At 42.6% G+C, this 18,324-nt stretch overlaps 2 protein-coding genes across 3 annotated transcripts; one reads left to right on the top strand and one right to left on the bottom strand.

Moving 5' to 3' along the window:
* LOC8054292 (putative serine/threonine-protein kinase) lies at positions 4,232–8,168 on the top strand. Of its 2 annotated transcripts, XM_002468090.2 has the most exons (7): positions 4,232–4,678; positions 4,887–5,022; positions 5,759–5,883; positions 6,018–6,228; positions 6,308–6,545; positions 6,797–6,947; positions 7,359–8,168. In XM_002468090.2, exons 2-7 carry the CDS (start codon positions 4,956–4,958, stop codon positions 7,722–7,724), a joined length of 1,158 nt encoding a protein of 385 aa, XP_002468135.1. In that variant the 5' UTR covers positions 4,232–4,678; positions 4,887–4,955; the 3' UTR covers positions 7,725–8,168. The 2 variants fall into 2 exon arrangements, with proteins under 2 accessions (XP_002468135.1, XP_021307674.1); XM_021451999.1 differs by lacking the exon at positions 4,232–4,678 and having other exon boundaries at positions 4,890–5,022; positions 5,754–5,883.
* On the bottom strand, positions 11,067–15,264 carry LOC110431603 (anthranilate synthase alpha subunit 2, chloroplastic). The gene is made up of 10 exons (XM_021450745.1): positions 14,860–15,264; positions 14,579–14,768; positions 14,342–14,493; positions 13,850–13,965; positions 13,522–13,768; positions 13,367–13,423; positions 13,128–13,280; positions 12,728–12,808; positions 12,124–12,210; positions 11,067–11,688 (listed from the first exon to the last, which is right to left on the bottom strand). Exons 1-10 carry the CDS (start codon positions 15,262–15,264, stop codon positions 11,362–11,364), a joined length of 1,815 nt encoding a protein of 604 aa, XP_021306420.1. The 3' UTR covers positions 11,067–11,361.

Here is an 18,324-nt window from a genome sequence, read left to right as displayed (position 1 = left end):
CCCCGATAGCCGACACGTGTTACGGAATAAGATCCCACGTCCGAAGATATGGCTCCTCGAGAGCACCTTGCACACCACTGGCTTCGTGCGTATGGACGGCTCGGCTGACACGGCTTCGGTTCCATGGCTCCATCTCGGTCAGGCTCCAAAATTAATCTGGCACCGCTCTTCATCTTCAACTGACGAACACCACCGGCTGCCTAGCAGACACCAGGTCTTGTTTAGTTGCAATTTTTTTACAAAATGGATATTACAGTATTTTCGTTTGTGTTTGACAAATCTTATTCAATCATGAATTAACTAGGCTCAAAAGATTTATTTCACAAATTACAGATAAATTCTACAATTAATTATTTTTTATCTATATTTAATGTTACCGTAAGATTTGATGTGACGGAAATTTTTTTTTGAAAACTAAACAAGTCCGCCTCACTAGCGCCAACTCCCATCACCTGGATGGCAGGTGTGCAGAACCACGACGTCGTGTGCCATGGCGGCCAACAGAACAACTACTTCATCTTCTCTGTCTTTTCACGCTCGCAGCCTCAGACGGACGAATCACGGATGGCCGGCTGAGGCTTTGATCTTGCTATGGGGCACCAGCAGTGGTGCTTGCGGCTTTGCTTAAGGAAAAAATTTTGTAACACTGTAGCTGGCGGTGCTCGTCGGTAGCAGAGATGGCTCACGGATTGATCTTGAAGGCGCCAAAAAGTTTTTAGATTTCCCGTTACATCGAATCTTTTGACACATGCATGGAGTAGTAAATATAGATAAAAAATAATTAATTACACAGATTGTCTATAATTTGCGAGACGAATCTTTTAAGTCTAGTTAGTCCATGATTGGATAGTAATTATCAAATACAAATAAAAGTGTTATAGTAGCCAAAACCAAAAATTTTCTTTAACTAAATAAGATCTAAACTGACTTGGGTGATGCAGAGCCAACTCAGCCGAGCCGTATGTGTACGCAAGGAAGCACTCCTCCAGAGACCTGCGAGCCGAAGTCAACTGAGCAACTACAGAGCCGAGGCCGTGTCAGCCGAGCCGTGCATACGCAAGCAAGGTGCTGCCGAGAAGCCATCTCTCCCTGGACGTGGGATTTTGTTCAACGACACGTGTCGGCTATCAGGGTTAGGGGCGCACCAAATATGTCATACACCCAGGGTTCACCGAATTTTCTTCCCCTAAACCCACTACCTATCCTAAATTTAGGTAGTGAAGGAAAAAAACATCTCCAACAGGCTACCTATCAGACTACCTATTTTTGTTGACCCAACAGATTTCTCCTCCCACTACCCATATCTGTTGACCCAACAAAAATGACTACCAATTTTTTCCCTTCATTCTCTCTTCCCCATGTTCTCCTTCGTACATGCGCAGGCGCATGGAGTGCCGCAGGGGAGCCGCCGCCGGCCTACCCCATGGGAGCCATCGTCGGATCCAGCTGCCCTTGGTTGGCTACTCCTTCCTCAGACCTCTGTGCCTCCCCGACATGGCTGAGCTCTATGGCTTCCTCCTGGCGGACCTCCATGGCTTCCCCTGCGGGCGGAGGTCCCGAGAGGTGCCGTCGCGCAGCCAGCCTTGCCTGCGGCAGAGCTCAGCGGCGCTCCTGCTAGCGCGGGCGGGCCTCTCCTTGCGGATGGAGCCCCAACGCCGCATGCCGGAGTGACCTTGCGGCGTGACCTGACATAGCTTCCTCGACGGACTTCCCTGGTGGCAGGCCTCTCGACGGAGCTCCCTGGATGGCGATTCCAGGCGTGGCAGGCCTCTCTACGGCAGATCCAAGCACGGGTGTGGCTACCGACGGCGGATTCTGGCAAGGGCACAAGCTCCTCTGCTCGGGCCACGGCTGCTCCGGCGAGGAACACAAGTGAGGATGACATATGGGACCGAGAAGTCATCCTCTGCTAGGACAAATATGGGTAGCCAATTTTAGATAGTCCTGTTGGAGTTGAGAGCAAAATTTAGGTAGTATTAAAATAGGTGGCTACCTAAATAAATATTTAGGTAGTCTGATTTTGATAGCACTGCTGAGTCTCGTGTGAACAGGAAAGAGATAGACGTGACGTGCGGACCGATGACACAGCAACCTGCGTTTAGCACTCCAGCATTTTGATTGGGAATGCGAGAGCGGCTTGTTTAGGCCTTGTTTAGTTTCAAAAGATTTTGCTAAAAATTTTAGATTATTCGTCATACTGAATTTTATGACACATGTATGGAATACTAAATAAGACGAAAACAAAAATTAATTATACAGTTTACCCGTAATTTGCGAGACGAATCTTTTGAGTCTACTTAGTTCATAATTAGACAATATCTATCAAATACAAATAAAAATGCTACCATACTCGAAATCCTAAAATTTTGCCAACTAAACAAAACCTTAGTACGTGGATGAATTTTTAAGTCACATCAGATGTTTAGATAATTAAAAGAGGTGTTCGATACAAATTAAAAAATTAATTACATATTTCGTCTGAAAACCATAAGACGAACCTTATTAAGTTTAACTAATCCATCATTAGCACATACGTGTTTCTATAGTAATTATGGTTAATCATAGACTAATTAGACTTAAGATTCGTCTCACAGTTTCCGTACAAAGTTACAAACTATATAACTATAAGGATTCTCCGCGCGTTGCTGCGGATATGAAGAACGAATATAAATATGTTAGAATGTTAATCACTAAAAATTTATATATATGGTGTTGGTAATGCAACAGTATATGTTAATAAATGATATAGTTTGTTAATGTAAATAGCTTGAATAAAGATATAATGACATGTGTTAGTGAATGCTAATGTGGATATTTTACATGATGAGATAGTTAAACGTGCTAGTGCGATGTTCTAAGAAATACTGGTGTGGACACTCGTAGCCAGTAAAGTTTATCTTTATAAAAGGTATAGATTAATTATTTTTTATTAAACATGAAACGAGTGCCTATGAGGCCAGTCTAAATAGAAGTTTTATGTGAGTTTCATTTGCATTAAATAGGTTGCCACATAGGCTTTTCTGATGACATGACAGTGTATTTAAGAAGAGAGAAGAAATGAGTTTCATCTAGATGAAAACTCTCTTGGCACGGTTACCAACTCTCTATGAGTCTTGGAATTAAATGCCTATAAAACTATGAAATGAAACTCTCCATTAAGAGTGGGTGTTTCATCCAAGTTTCATTTCATTTCACATGACATGTCAGTCTTGAAAACAACGCCATAAAACTTTCCATTGAGACTGGCCTAAGTCATGTCACTCTGGCATGGAGGGATGGATGATCAACCACCTACCAGTAGCGCAATGCTTCGTCGCCATTGGACTGAATTGAGCAGCTAGTAGCAGTAGCAGCAGCATAGCAGTACACCCTCACGGCCTCATCTCATGTCGGCGCGCGTCAACGTCAACGGTCAACCTGCGTTAATTAGTGGCTTTATGCCTAATCTACCCCTACATGACATTTGGAAACGACTAGTAGTCTGATACTAAATTCCAATGAGATGTGAAGCTGGAGTGGGCATTCTGACTTCTGGCTTCTCGAACATTCAATCTGTTCAGTTCTCAAGCATTACTGAGATCTCGTTTAGTTTTGATGAAAATTTTTTAGGTACTATAACACTTTCCTTTGTATTTAATTATAAAATAATTAGATTTAAATGATTCGTCTAATAAATTATAGATAAATTATACTCAATCAATCCTAAATTGTAAGTCGTTTGACTTTTTTAATATCAAGTTTGACCACTCGTCTTATTCAAAGTTTTATACAAAATATCACTTTTTTTATTGTGTATTGGTTTATTAATAAAAGTTCTTCAAAAATGACTTAAATTTGACTATATTTATACAAATTTTTTGAATAAGACAAGTGGTCAAACTTGGGATAAAAAAAAGTCAAACGACTTACAATTTGGGATGAAGGGAGTATAATAGTTATTTTTTGATTTATTTTTAATACTCTATACACGTATCATAATATTTGATATGATAAAAATCTTTTTTTAAAAAATTTTAGGCCTCGTCGGATCTTTTGACTCAAGATCTTTCGACCAAAAGGTTGAAAGGAAAACAAAAATGTCACGACAATTTCCAGTTGACCAAAGTTTTGGGATTGTACGGTGGCCGGTGGGAGTGGACGGACACTGGACTCGCTGGCCGTACACATGCTCGCGCAAGGGAGCAGCGCCGCTCATCCTTGCCTTCACGTCCGCGTCGCGTCTCACACGGTCAGCGGCGGACTCCCCCCACCAGTCCACCACCCCAGCCGGTGTTCAATTTCCGGGCCACACCGGTGGGGCGCTGGGTAGGAGAAGTACTTGGGTCGCCGGTTTTGGTGGCGCTACAAAACTTGGACTTCCACGGTGTGGTGGGTGGCTGGGTGCGGGCCGCCTGCCGATCTGTGACCACGCGCGTCGCCACAGAGACAGAAGCGAGCAAAGAAAGCGGCAGCTAGGCGGGGCACGGCGGAACGTGTTTATCAAGAAGACAGCCAATCCCCCCTTCACCCTGTCCGCGGACAGGCAGCGTCGGTGCGCCGGCGGTGCCAACGCGGAGGCGGACGGAGCGCTGGGGCGCCAGCGCGCGGGGAGGGAGGGGAGCGGAGGAAGGAGACAGCCCGGAGCTTCGGCTGTCTGCTTTTGCGGCCTGCGGGAGCGATCCCGTATTCCGTCGACCAGGTTCTTGCCCGATTCTTGCCTGCTACGGGGAGCAGTATGGCGCATCGAATCCAGCTATTTCCATGCGTTTATCAAGATTCTTGCTCATTTTGTCCTCGATTTCGCCTCCCTTTTTCAGTAGTTCGTCTATCGACACCTCGACGCGCTAAAGTAAACAAGCTTTTACAGTTTTACTGTATTTACTAATAGCCTCGCACCCTCTGCGCAGTTCCGGGCACGAACTAGAACTGCCTTCACATAAACTTCTGGAGGAGGCAGCGGGATTGGGATTTGGAACATGGGGAGTTCGGTCGGCTGCCTGTTAGGCGGCTCCAAGTCCAGGCAAGATTCGTCTCCTCGTTCAGGTACATCCGTTCTGTGAGCGCATGATTCGAGGAGATCACTGCTCAATAGTGTCGTGACTAAACATTTCATCATCGAATTGAAGAACTCTTGTGTTGTGTCGGGATACATTAAAAGTGTGGACAACATTGTAAAATCGTTTTCTTTTTTAGCTACACGGTGATGCAGGGCATAGTAGCACACCCAACATAACAAAATAGTGCATAATCCATGCTTCATGAGTATAGTTATGATCCCAAAAGTTATTCATCAGGGTATCAAACTGCCTTTCAGTGTTCTTATGTATTCTTTCTTGTAAACCATGCATTGCTGTGTGCAAGTGAGGCTTCAATGAGATGTAAATCATAGCCAGTAGCACTAGAACTCTAGGAGTAGCAAGCAGCATTCTCATACCAAGGCGAGACATTACTTTTTAGTAGCCATTTCCTGTATTAGGGATCCTATTATCCTGACAGAAACTTAAGGATACCATGACTTAGACGTTAGGAATATGATGATAGCAATAGAATTTAATACACCTCTTGCACAAAGATAAACTTTTTTTTCTGTTGGTCAAACTAACATATAAAGATGTTTGCTAGTGATAATTCATCATCGAATATTTTAGTCATAATAACTATATACCATTGACCAAAGTGACTGTCATCCTATTTCAGTGCACTTCTGTGCTAACATTTCTTTCCTGTCTGCGTTCTTTGCTTAACAGCAATTGATGATGCAACTCTGATAAAAGTGCAGGTCATGTATTATCAAGAGCTGGAAATAATGTACAGGTATTCTCCCTAAACGAGTTGAAGACTGCCACACGAAACTTTCACATGTTAAATTGCATTGGCCGCGGGGGTTTCGGAGCGGTGTATAAGGTGAGGCCCAGGACTTGTTTATGCATTTTTGTTTAAAATTCGTGCTTTATCTGTTGCTTCTACTCTAAATGCATGTTTCGAGGAACTTTGCAAATACTGTAGTCAATGACTAACAAATGCTGTTCCTCACTTAGGGAAACCTGAAAGATGGCACTCAAATTGCAATTAAAAAGCTTGCAGCTGAGTCAAAACAAGGAATTAGTGAATTCTTGACAGAGATTAATGTCATATCAAACGTTAGGCACCCAAACCTTGTCAAGCTGATTGGCTGCTGCGCTGAAGGGAGTAACAGACTATTGGTGTATGAGTACGCCGAGAATAATAGTTTGGCAAATGCTTTGCTTGGTAAGTTCAATATTTATGTTGTACTTTCTAAGTTGGTCAATCGAAATGTATTAAGTTTACCTTTGTGAATTATGGCCAGGACCAAAGAATAAATGTATCCCATTGGACTGGCAGAAAAGAGCTGCTATATGTATCGGAACTGCTTCTGGCCTTGCTTTTCTTCATGAGGAAGCACAACCACGCATTGTCCACCGTGATATCAAGGCTAGCAACATTTTACTTGATAAAAAACTGCTGCCCAAAATTGGAGATTTTGGATTGGCCAAGCTTTTTCCTGATACTGTCACTCACATTAGCACGCGTGTTGCAGGAACAATGTTAGTGCATCTCTGGATCTTTTTATGTATCTTCCTCGCAAAAGAAAACATTTTCCTGTATTTACTTGCTTATACAATGAAGTTATGTGTATTTCATGTCACTTTTTTCATTGTGCTATTCTGATTTTACCAAGTGTAGCGATTTTGTTATTTTTTCTGCAAGTTTGCCAGTGCGCCGATCGACTAATTGTAGTTTGCATAGTCTGGTATAACATACTTGCATTCAACTCTCAGTATATAATTTGTTGCAGGGGTTATTTGGCACCAGAGTATGCTTTGTTGGGACAGTTAACCAAGAAAGCAGACATATATAGTTTTGGCGTGCTTCTTCTTGAAGTAATAAGTGGTGAAAGCAGCAGCAAGTCGACTTGGGGGCCTGATATGCATGTTCTTGTGGAATGGGTAAGTCATTTTCCCCTCTTGTTTTCCATTGTTTAGTTCCCCAAAAAATTTGCAAAATTTTTCAGATTCTCCGTCACATCGAATCTTTAGACGTATGCATGGAGTATTAAATATAGATGAAAATAAAAACTAATTGCACAGTTTGGTCGGAATTGACGAGATGAATCTTTTGAGCCTAGTTAGTCCATAATTGGACAATATTTGTCAAATACAAACGAAAGTGCTACTATTCCTATTTTGCAAAAAAATTTGGAAGTAAACAAGCCTGCCATGATTGCATAGCTCTTGATGGACTGTAGAATCACACATGCACCTAATAAGTAACTTTTTCCATGACAGACTCACAGTTTATATTGAAGATGTAGCTACTTTGGAAAAATGATTGAACTTATTGCATGGGTTAAACTGCAGACATGGAAGCTGCGGGAAGAAGGAAGACTCTTGGAAATTGTTGATCCAGAGCTGGAAAACTACCCAGAGGAGCAAATGCTTCGTTTCATCAAGGTGGCACTGTTGTGCACACAAGCCACGTCCCAGCAGAGGCCATCCATGAAGCAGGTTGTCAATATGCTATCTAACCAATCAGAAATTGATCTGCAAAATGTAGTTCCACCAGGTGTGCTGAAAGAACCTCGGCCGCGTACCGGTGGCTTTGGGGGTTTGACAGCAGACACGTCCTCAAGTCAAAGCACCAAAGGCAATCCAGCTGAATCATACAGTACACAGACCAACATGAACAGCTGTCAATTTAGCACAACTGACGTATCACCAAGGTGACGTGATAGACTATCACCTGCAAAGCTTGTTTGACGTCTGCAGAGGTGTTCCACACCTCCCACAAGGTTTACTGTGCTGAGCCCTGACATATTCTCTTCATATGGAAAGGCCTGATCCATTTTCATCCTGTTTTAGAGCTACATAGGATGCGAAGGCCGCTGTGAATTGCTGATGTACAGGAATTGTAGCTCGTCTTTTTTTTTTGTGCAAAGGAGGGGAATTGTAGCTCGTCCTTTTTTTTTGGTACAAAGGAGGAATTGTAGTTCAATTTGACTGTTGCTTTTATGTTCTTTATTAAAGCCTGTTGTAGGGACACATTGCAAGAGTACAAGACTAGTGTATTCGAAAATTCAAAAATTGTGCTCGGAGTATGAGCAAGAAAGCTGTGAAGAACAGCTACGATGCACAATATGTTAATGTTCCATACATTTTTTTAGACTATCACGGCTTAAAAGTACGATCCTACTTTATCTTCATTCATCTCGCTGAACATGGTCGCCTCCTGCATAATAATTCTAACAATATTAATTTAAGCCTTCATAGCTAAATATAGGCGCTCAGGCTGAAAACAACACTCCAGCAGGCTTCTATTAGAGCCCCTAACTTAGGGTGAGCATCCAAATCTCTCCTGCAGACCTCATTCTTGTTGGCACAACACCCCAGCCCCCATCCTGCGTGGTTGGCCATTACCTCCCCACACCGCACAGATGTAGCATCGCCCACCTCCCTCCATCGCCAATCTTCACTACCGCGCTCCCTCCCTCCACCGCTGGGCAAATTCGCCGGTGCACAACTCCGGCGCGGCCCCTTCCCCGCCACACAGGGCGCTACTGAAAGGTCCTAATATGGCTAGAGGGGGGTGAATAGCCTATTTAAAAATTCTACAAACTCACTAGAGCAAGAGGTTAGTAAATAACAAAGCGAAGCTTTTTGCTCTAGCTCTAATGGGTTGTTTGCAAGCCACCTATCCAACAATTCTAGTTGATATAATCACTAGGCACACAAGAGCTATGTCACTACTTACACTAGAAAGCTACCTAAAGTTTCTATACAAGTAAGTAAGCTACTCTAGTTTACGAGAATGTAAAAAAGATAGTTTGAACTTTATACCGCCGCGTAGAGGGGATGAACCAAATTTAATAATATGAAGTCCAATCACCGGGAGAAATCCAATGAACAATCACAATGGAGACACACAATTTTTCTCCCGAGGTTCACGTGCTTGTCGGCACGCTACGTCCCCGTTGTGTCGACCAACACTTGGTGGTTCGGTGGCTAAGAGGTGTAGCACGAACCTCGTCCTCACTAGGACACCACAAGAACCTACCCACAAGTGAGGTAGCTCAATGACACGAGCAATCCACTGATGTTGCCTTTGGCACCCGCCGAGGTAGGCACAAACCTCTCACAATCACCGGGAGATGGACACGAACAATCACCAACTCGTGCCAATCCTCCTCCGCTGCTCCAAGCCGTCTAAGTGGCGGCAACCACCAAGAGTAACAAGAAAACCACAGGTAGAACGATCCCCAAGTGCCACTAGATGCAATCACTCAAGCAAATGCACTTGGAATCACTCCTAATCTCACAAAGATGTATAATCTATGAAGGAGATGAGTGAGAGGTGTTTGCTTAGGCTCACAAGGATGGCAAGTATGTTAGAATGCCAAGAGAGTAAGCCCCAAGCCGGCCAAACACGTATTTATAGCCCCTCAAACAAATAGAGCCGTTGGCTCTTTACTGGACAAAACTCGGGGTCACCGGACGCTCTTAAAGGGGCACCGGACGCTCAGCCCCTGCGTCCGGTGCTCCAACGTCAGCCACGTGTCGCCTTTTGAACTTCTCGTGTCAGAGTCTAACGGTCACCCGCAGTGCACCGGACGCTGAGCAAGTTATCTGGTGCACACTGGACTCATGCGCAGAGAGTTCCGCAAACACGCAGGGTCATTGGACGCTAAGCACCGGTAGCGTCCGGTGCTCACCGGACCCATGCGCAGAGAGGGTCGCAAAACGCCCGCACACCGGACGCGCACCACCGGACGCTCAAGCCAGCGTCCGGTGCCTTACCCTAGCTGGGCCAGGCACTGTCTGCACCGGACGCTCAGACTCGGCGTCCGGTGCTCCAGAAGCTAGCGTCCCGCGACTTCTCCAAATTTCCCACCGGCGCAATAGAAAATATGCACTTCATTTTCTCGAAAAGTGCTGAGGAACCCATCCTCTCTCTACCCTTCATTTGTTGAGGGAGAGAGGAACCCATCCTCTCTCTACCCTTCAAACTCCACCTCCTTCTCAAAGTGTGCCAACACCACAAGGTGTGTACCAATAAGTGTGCACGTGTGTTAGCATTTTCACAAACAATTTCTTTGAAAGAGTAAAGTTAGCTCACTAGGTTCTAAATGCATGCACATGAACAATGACACCTAGTGGCACTTGATAATCGCTTAGCCAAAGAATTCCTCTCTTTATAGTACGGCTATCTATCCTACATGTGATCACACCCTCTATGGTGTCTTGATCACCAAAACCAAAACCCTTGATCTCCATAGGGTTTTGTTTTTCTCTTTCTTCTTTTTCAAGTTGAGCACTTGATCATCTTGTGGTCATCACCATCATCACCATGATCATCACTTGCTCCATCACTTGGCATGTACCAGCCTCGTTAAGTCTACACACACTTAGTATAGAGATTAGTACTAGGGTTTCATCAATTATCCAAAACCAAACTAGGGCTTTCAGCTACCCGATGCGCTGATAGCTCTCATCTTCTTTGCTTCTTTGCGTCCTAGCCTCTGTGTGGAGGATGTGGAAAGAAAGATTTGACCCAATAATTAGTGGGTCCCACATGTCATTGTCTGCTAATTTAGATTTGGAGATGTTGTTAGAGTGGAAGCAAAAATTGTAGACACCTAAAAATAGAGAGAGCGCCTAAATGAAAAGTGGAGGCCCCTGTTTTTTTTTCGACCGCTGGAGTTGCTCTTGTAGCCATACTGTCTGCAAGCACTCCTTTCCTAAAAAAAGAAAAAGGTGAATGCTCGCTGTCATCGATGCTCTGGAAGGAAACTTCAAAAATTCGTCTCTAAGTCCGCTTGATGCTCTATAATCGCTTTTTCTTTTCTTTTTTTTTTTCATGGTGTTCCCCTCGTGAGGCCTGCTTCTGTCGATGAAAACTCCTCTCTTTAATCTATGGCAGAGCTCACACATTTATTACGTTTGGCAGGTTATATTCAACATTTTTTTTAAAAAAAACATACTATTCAACATTGAGTTTCAATTGCACATGCTTGTTTCTGGCAACAATACTAGCAATACAATGAACGTAAAACTTAAATTAGAGATGTGGGAGAAGGAAGATACCTAGCATATAACTATGTAAAATATGCAAGAGGACCACAGGAGTTCTATTAAGAGTCTATACTACTCTACTAAACCTACCTTATCTAACAAGACATTTGCATACTCTAAGGTAAGGGAGGAAATCTAGCTTCGTACTGAACAGACGACATTCAAAGGCCATAACCTCAATTCCCATATTTATTCAATTCCTTATTGCTCTTCTCCACCCACTAATGACATCTTTCTTAACGGAAAGTGGGTAAAGAAACATGAACAAGAACTAATAAGCAATTCTAACAACACGCTATTCTTTGTCTACAAAAGCTGACTCTGCAAGATCGATGGCCCGAGCTAGTGCTGCAGCCTTATTCTCGCATTCACGTTGTTCATCATCTGGGCAACTGTCGGCAACAATGCCTGCACCAGCCTGGAGATGAGCAACCCACTCCCGGCGCCTATCTGCATCTTTGTAGGAGTACATCGTGTTGTGGCTTGGCGCTGTTGAGAATACCATGGTGCGCAGAGAAAGTGCAATTTGCATATCGCCATCAAACGATATTCCTCCTAGACCACCACTATATGGTCCTCGCCTTGTAACTTCCAACTTATCTATCAACTCCATGGCTTTTACCTGATCACATAAATAGATTTTCTTTAAGCAACAGTATTTGAAAGAGAAATGAACTCTTTAAACAACCGTTTTGAACCGCTTTAAATGAACTCTTTGAAAGAGGATAATAAACTTTTTGGAAAAAAGAAGCGGTAGAATTGGGATGGTTTTAGAATAGCTACAAAGATGCCAACCGCTAACCCGAGCAACATAGCCAGATAGATCTATCAAATGTCTTTGCTTGCAATTAGAGCAGATAGATTAAGAACCTAGATCAGACACATGCCAAATTATAATAAAAATGCTAAAACCGCTGATGACATTTTAAGCCGACATTGTCTGAATTAAGTATAAACATATATCAAGAGGCAGAAAATTTGGCAGACATGTCACACAAAAATATGAGTTGTATAGCAAATTATTATACAAATAAGAATATTGGAAGGGAAACTTCACCTTTGGAGCACCACTGACTGTTCCAACAGGCAACGCAGCTCTCAGGGCATCCCAGCTCTGGAGATGATCATCCAACTGTCCACTGACCTGCAAGCATTCAACTAGATGTTATTATTATTATTTTTATTTTTGGATTACATTACAATATTTTCCAAAGCCTATAATCTTTCACCATGTACAAGTAACCAAAATCTCTTATGCATGTTAAATATGATGGGAGACAAACAAAAAGGTGACCAAAGTGCACAATCAGAAGGTGCTCATACAATAAGCCAAACAAGATAATTAGAAACAACATTGCATGTAGCTTGGTCAAATTGTTTTTGTATTTTTCAAGCTAAAACCAAATTGTAGGCTATTCCTGAATGCCAAATAAAGAGTATTACTCAAGAATCATGATAACTTAATGTCTTATTGTATATTTGAGCTAAACCCTTACTGTTAACAAACCCTTAATCTAATTAGATATTATTGCCACACGAAACATGCTAAATCAAGTTTAATGAAGGTGGTTATTTGTAATTATCAAGCATGTATAAATTTCCAAAGCATAAAATTTGATATATTATAAGAACTTTATTATATAACATAAGAAAAGCCTAACCGTTGAGCTGATGTGCATAACATGGGAGTATCGCTCAATGTTCATCAACTTCTCCACCTTTACTGATCCAGGTTTGGAGACCTGTTAAGACATAGTCATCAGAAAAGCATCCAATAAAATCACTATTGAAGAGCAACAAAGCAGTAAACATATTCATTTTCCTAACTTCTAAAGAATGGATAGAATTGCATACTAGCCTGGCATTGCTATTACGTCAGAATGTGAGTCAACAACAGAAAATGATTCAAAAGAAACAAAAACAAAATAGCATTGCTATTACGTCAGAATGTGAGTCAACAACAGAAAATGATTCAAAAGAAACAAAAACAAAATAGCATTGTCATTATGTCAGAATGCAATGTAGTAGATATTGTAATAACAAGGCAAAAGAAATACATACCTTGCCAACATCATTCCTTCCTAAGTCTACAAGCATTATGTGCTCGGCACACTGTTTTTCATCACTTAATAGTTGTTGCTCTTGCATTTGATCTTCCTTCTCTGTTTTGCCCCTTCGAGCAGTTCCAGCAAGTGGTCGATTAATAATCTTCCCCTGAAAATTTTAAAAGATGTGCATATTAGCGAGAGGACAATTTTGAAATCTAATGAATAGCCATAAAAGGTCCAAAATTCATATACCTTACTGACTCGTGTAAGAATTTCAGGACTAGATGCAACCAACACACATCCTCTTGCCTAAATAGACAGTCAAAGGGTGTTGATTAGAACCTCAAAGGCAAATTGGTGCACATAACAATGTTCAAATAGGTCGTACTTCATGCTTCTATGTATACCTGTACATACGCCATGTATGGGCTAGGGTTCACAATTCGCAAGGCTCGATAAACCTCAAATGGGTTGGCATATGTTCGTCTCTCGAACCTCTGGCTTAAAACAATCTGGAAGATATCCCCAGCCATAATATGTTCCTTAGCCTGCATAACAACATGCTTATACTCATCACTTGTCATGGTTGACTTGTTCAAAGGTGCACCAAACTGGCGAGTGTGCAGCTTCACAAATCCAGGAGAGAGTGTGGGGCTGAAATCCAAAGCAAATAGATCTATGAGTATCAAACTAAATAAGTAGCAGGATAAAATTAATATGGGCAACGTAGCTTACACATTGGAATTGTGCACTTTAGATAGCAACAGGTTCAGCCGGGACCTGCCATCTTGGTATGCTTCCTCAACAGATGCATGCCGGTCCACATTGACCCAATGGATAACATATACTTTCTAATAAAACAAGAAAAGAGCCATGTCATTTGAAACGAACACATATTTTCCACAAATTGTCTCAAAGGGATAAATGCCAAGTCAAATACGGCTATAGGAAACATTATTTTGTCTCATAAGGTGCAGATTACTTAAATGCATCAACACTAAGTGGTGTATTTTCTGCCTGCTGTCGATGTGAACAAAATATAAGATGCAACAATGACAAACTACATGCATTTAAAAAATTGGTGCTCCAACACGAAGTGATTAACTAAATGGAAACTAATACTTAATCATAACTGGAACTGGTGGGACAATGCCCTCTCTGAAACACTGAGACTATCATAAGTTAGTTACGGATGAGACGAGAAAACAGGAATTCTGGAATAAGTACCTTCTCAACATTGTCGAAGACTAGAACATCATCATAGAGCCCCAAGTGCACATCAGGAAGGTTCCTATCGTCCTGAGGAGCACCAGAGAACGGTAGCTTCTTCTTCTCAACATACCGAACCGTATCATAGGAAAAGAACCCAACCCATCCACCTATCACAAAAAAAAGGAGTGATGATTCACATAACATCATCAGCAACATCAAATCTTCTCTGTCTCAGCAATGAGGGCTGCTCACCGGAGAAGGATTCAGGGAGCTCGTCGATCTGCTGTGGGTGCCATCCCTCCATCATGTTCCTGGGGACCTGCATCGGGTCGTCCACTACCTGCTCCGTCACATGGCCCTTCTCGTGGTCCATGATCGTAACCTTGTGCTCTTTGGCCACTATCTCCATCACCGGGTGGGCTCCTACCATGCTGTAGCGGCCCTGCAATACAATCCAATCAGTCCCGCATTCTTAACGAGGATAAGAATCGATAAGGGAGCAGCAGATTTGACAGGGAACATGGGAGACGCACGACGTTGGTGGTGCCCTGAGGCCCCTGCTCGACGGACTCGAAGAGGAAGCTGGGGGCGTCGACGTTGTCCTCGGGGACGAGGCAGCGGTAGGCGAGCACGGGGGTGAGATGGTCCGACACGATGCACTCCCACATGGGCACCAGGTTCCCCTTCCCGCTCCCCCGCGCCGCCGCCTCGAAGAACCGCCTCTTGTCCTCCTCCGCCGCCTTCGCCGCCACCGCGCTCCTGCTAACCGCTGAGCTCGCCTGCGGCGCCACGGTAGAGCACTTCACCCCGATGGCTCCGCTCCTGCTGCTGCTCCTCCGCCTGGTTGATACCACCGTCCCCGCCCTAACCCGGGCCCCCCCCGCCGGGACGGCGGCGCGGGAGGGCGAGAACACGGAGGTGGCGGCTAGGGATTCCATTGCCGCTGGCTTCACGCTCCCCACCGTGCACCGTTTGATTTATATATATAATCCCGATTTGGTTGGCGGTTCGGAGAGAGCGAACTCTGGGTGGTGCGCTTATATAAGCAGTTGCAATCTGATCCGGAAATTCAAAACGAGCAACTAGTAAAGGATGGGGGATTCGGATCCTGGGATTCGCCAGCAGATTTCCAAGGAGAAAAAACGATTTTCAATGGAAACGAGTGATGCAGGCTGCTGGCGAGGCTGGGGTTTTGGGTTTGACCCTTTCTTCGCAGGAGGCTTCCCTTCTTCTGATGGGGAGTAAGGGCAGGAAGAAGCAGCCACCGACGCTTGCCTGACGGAGGATTTTTTCTAGGGCTTGTTTAGTTGGTGAAAAAAATTATTTTTGGTTATTATAGTATTTTTATTTATATTTTATGATTATTATTTAATTATGGACTAACTAATTTAAAAAATTTATCTCGCAAATTACAGATAAACTATACAATTAATTATTTTTTATCTATGTTTACTACTTAATATATGTTCCAAAAGATTTGATATGATGAATAATTTTAAAAATTTTACAAAATTTTTCAGGAACTAAACAGTTCCTTAGAGAGCAACAACTACTACTCCTACGGTCATGCGCAGTACTTGCTTGTTGTGTCATATGGGTAGTCTATGGGCTACTCGATATTAATAAAAAAAAATAAATTACAGATTTTATCCCTACTTGAGACGTAAGTCTAGTTAATCCATCATTAGCATATAGGTTACTGTAGCAATTAATATCTAATTATAAACTAATTAGATTTTAAAAAACATCTCGTAAATTACTTTCTAACTATACTTTTTATTTTATAAATAATTTATATTTAATATTTTATGTATATGTTCAAACATATCGAGACTAAAGTTTAACCAAACAGGTCTCTGTCTGTCTATCTGACTGCACCCATAGTGACCCTATCTTGTTAGAGACAGGGGCGAATAGCAATGCAAGGCTCTGTTTAGTTTATCCCAAAAACTAAAAAGTTTTCAAGATTCTCTATCAAATTAAATTTTGCGTCACATACATGAAGCATTAAATATAGACGAAAACAAAAACTAGTTGCACAGTTTATCTGTAAATCGCGAGATGAATTTTTTGATCTAGTTAGTCTATAATTAAACAATATTTGTCACAAATAAACGAAAATATTACAGTAGCGAAATCCAAAAAATTCACTTCTAAACAAGGCCCAAGTTGATTGCGGCGAAAAATCCCGGTGTTCGTCTGGGTCCCCCACCATCCACCAACCGGGGGTGCCGCAGCGCGGACGGCGATGGCCAGACGGAAAGGTAGAAGTGCGGCGTCGCGGCGGCATCAAACGTTAAACGGCAGTGTCATTCCGGCGTTGGCCGCCGCCCTGTCGCGCGTTGGTCATTTGGCTGTGAGTTCGTGACGCGGGAAGCTGCGCGGCAGCGTGCCGCGAGCGCCCGAGGCACCACGGCGCGCATGAGCGTGTGGCTGGTAGGCGACAATTTTCGCCGGGCCACATCAGGCATCAGCTTGCTGCTGGCTTGTGAATTGTGATCTCCCCACGAGGGAAACGAGGAACAAGAGTGTATCGGGTCAGAGTGGCGTCGGCGGCCGCGCTCTACAGGCACCTGGATGGATAGGGCGGGACGGCCAGCGTGGCAGCGTGTGTATCTCGTTCCGGAAAGGAGAGTTTGGGATCGGGGTGTGTGTGTGCGCGCGCGCGCTCCGTTCCCTATTCGTAAGTCTTCGCGACAGTCGCACAGTACACACACGCTCTACAGGTACGAGTACGACTCGTATTCGTACCAAAGATCGTGACCATCGGCCAGCAACTGTTGAGCCGATAACAACGGTCTTGAGACGCTACCGGTTCTCCCAAGTAAAAACCATCGGGAATTCGGGACTGAACTCTCCGCTCGCATACAGAAATCAGTTTTTTCTTTGCTGTTTTCACTTCATTGATCGTTTCAAATAGAATAGAAAATTTACAGCTTCAAACAACTTCCTTCAAGAATAAATATAGTCAAAACTATTATTACAATTTAGCAAACGTGTTTACGTGTTTTTCAATAATATATACATTTTACTCAGCAAAACGACTTGTGGCTCGAAGATTTAGCGATTAGGACATTTATTCTACTCTCTCCATCCCAAATTGTAAGTCATTCTAAGAATCTTGGAGAGTCAAACTTTTCTAAGTTTGACCAAATTTATATTATAAAATAATTATTATTATGGTACTAACTCGGTATCATTAGATTCTTTCTTAATTATATTTTCATAGTATACTCACTTTACGTTACAAATATTAGTATTTTTCTCTATAATTTTGGTCAAACGTAAAAATACTTTGACTCTCCAAGATTCTTGGAATGACTTACAATTTGGGATGGAGGGAGTACTATATATTCTACTATATACCTTGAAATTAGGATGTGTATCATATTTATACTCCATTTGTCTATGAATAAATGCATTCTTAGAGTTGTCTTAAGCAAAGGACAGAGGGGCTAAACAATGAAGATTTATTGCTAAAGTTAGAGATTAGTAATGATTTTAAGACTAAGTAATAGTGATTAAGGTAGAAAATCATGCTTATAGGGGGGCTGCTGGCTGCAGCCCACCCAGCCCCCATGTGGATCCGCCCCTGGTCTTAAGTTATTTTTAAAAAACTTTGGTTGAACTTTTAGAAAAAAACATTAAGATATATAATATCAAATTAGTATCATTAGGTATAACTATAAAATATATTTTCATAAGATGCTCATTTTATGTCATAGGTGTTATTGTTTTTTTCTATAAAGTAAGTCGATACGGATTCTAGGAATTAATTTATTTGGAGATATTGGGAGTAAGTTTTAGCTCCTACGAGCATAAGTAAAATATGACCGTTCGAATTATACCTTTTTACTATAGATTACGCATATTGACATGAAAAAATGGCTAGTAACCATGGTATCATATTGCACTAGTGTATAATATAAAACAAAGAGTATTTTTTTAAAAAAAACTTTAAAATAAGCTTGCGTAGTCATCCTTTCACGGGATTCCAA

The sequence above is a fragment of the Sorghum bicolor genome, chromosome 1, assembly GCF_000003195.3.
Source record: "Sorghum bicolor cultivar BTx623 chromosome 1, Sorghum_bicolor_NCBIv3, whole genome shotgun sequence".
In the NCBI taxonomy this organism is placed as follows: Eukaryota; Viridiplantae; Streptophyta; class Magnoliopsida; order Poales; family Poaceae; genus Sorghum; species Sorghum bicolor.
The sequence above is the reverse complement of the archived record's forward strand: the minus strand, read 5'-3'. Positions and strand labels throughout refer to the sequence as shown.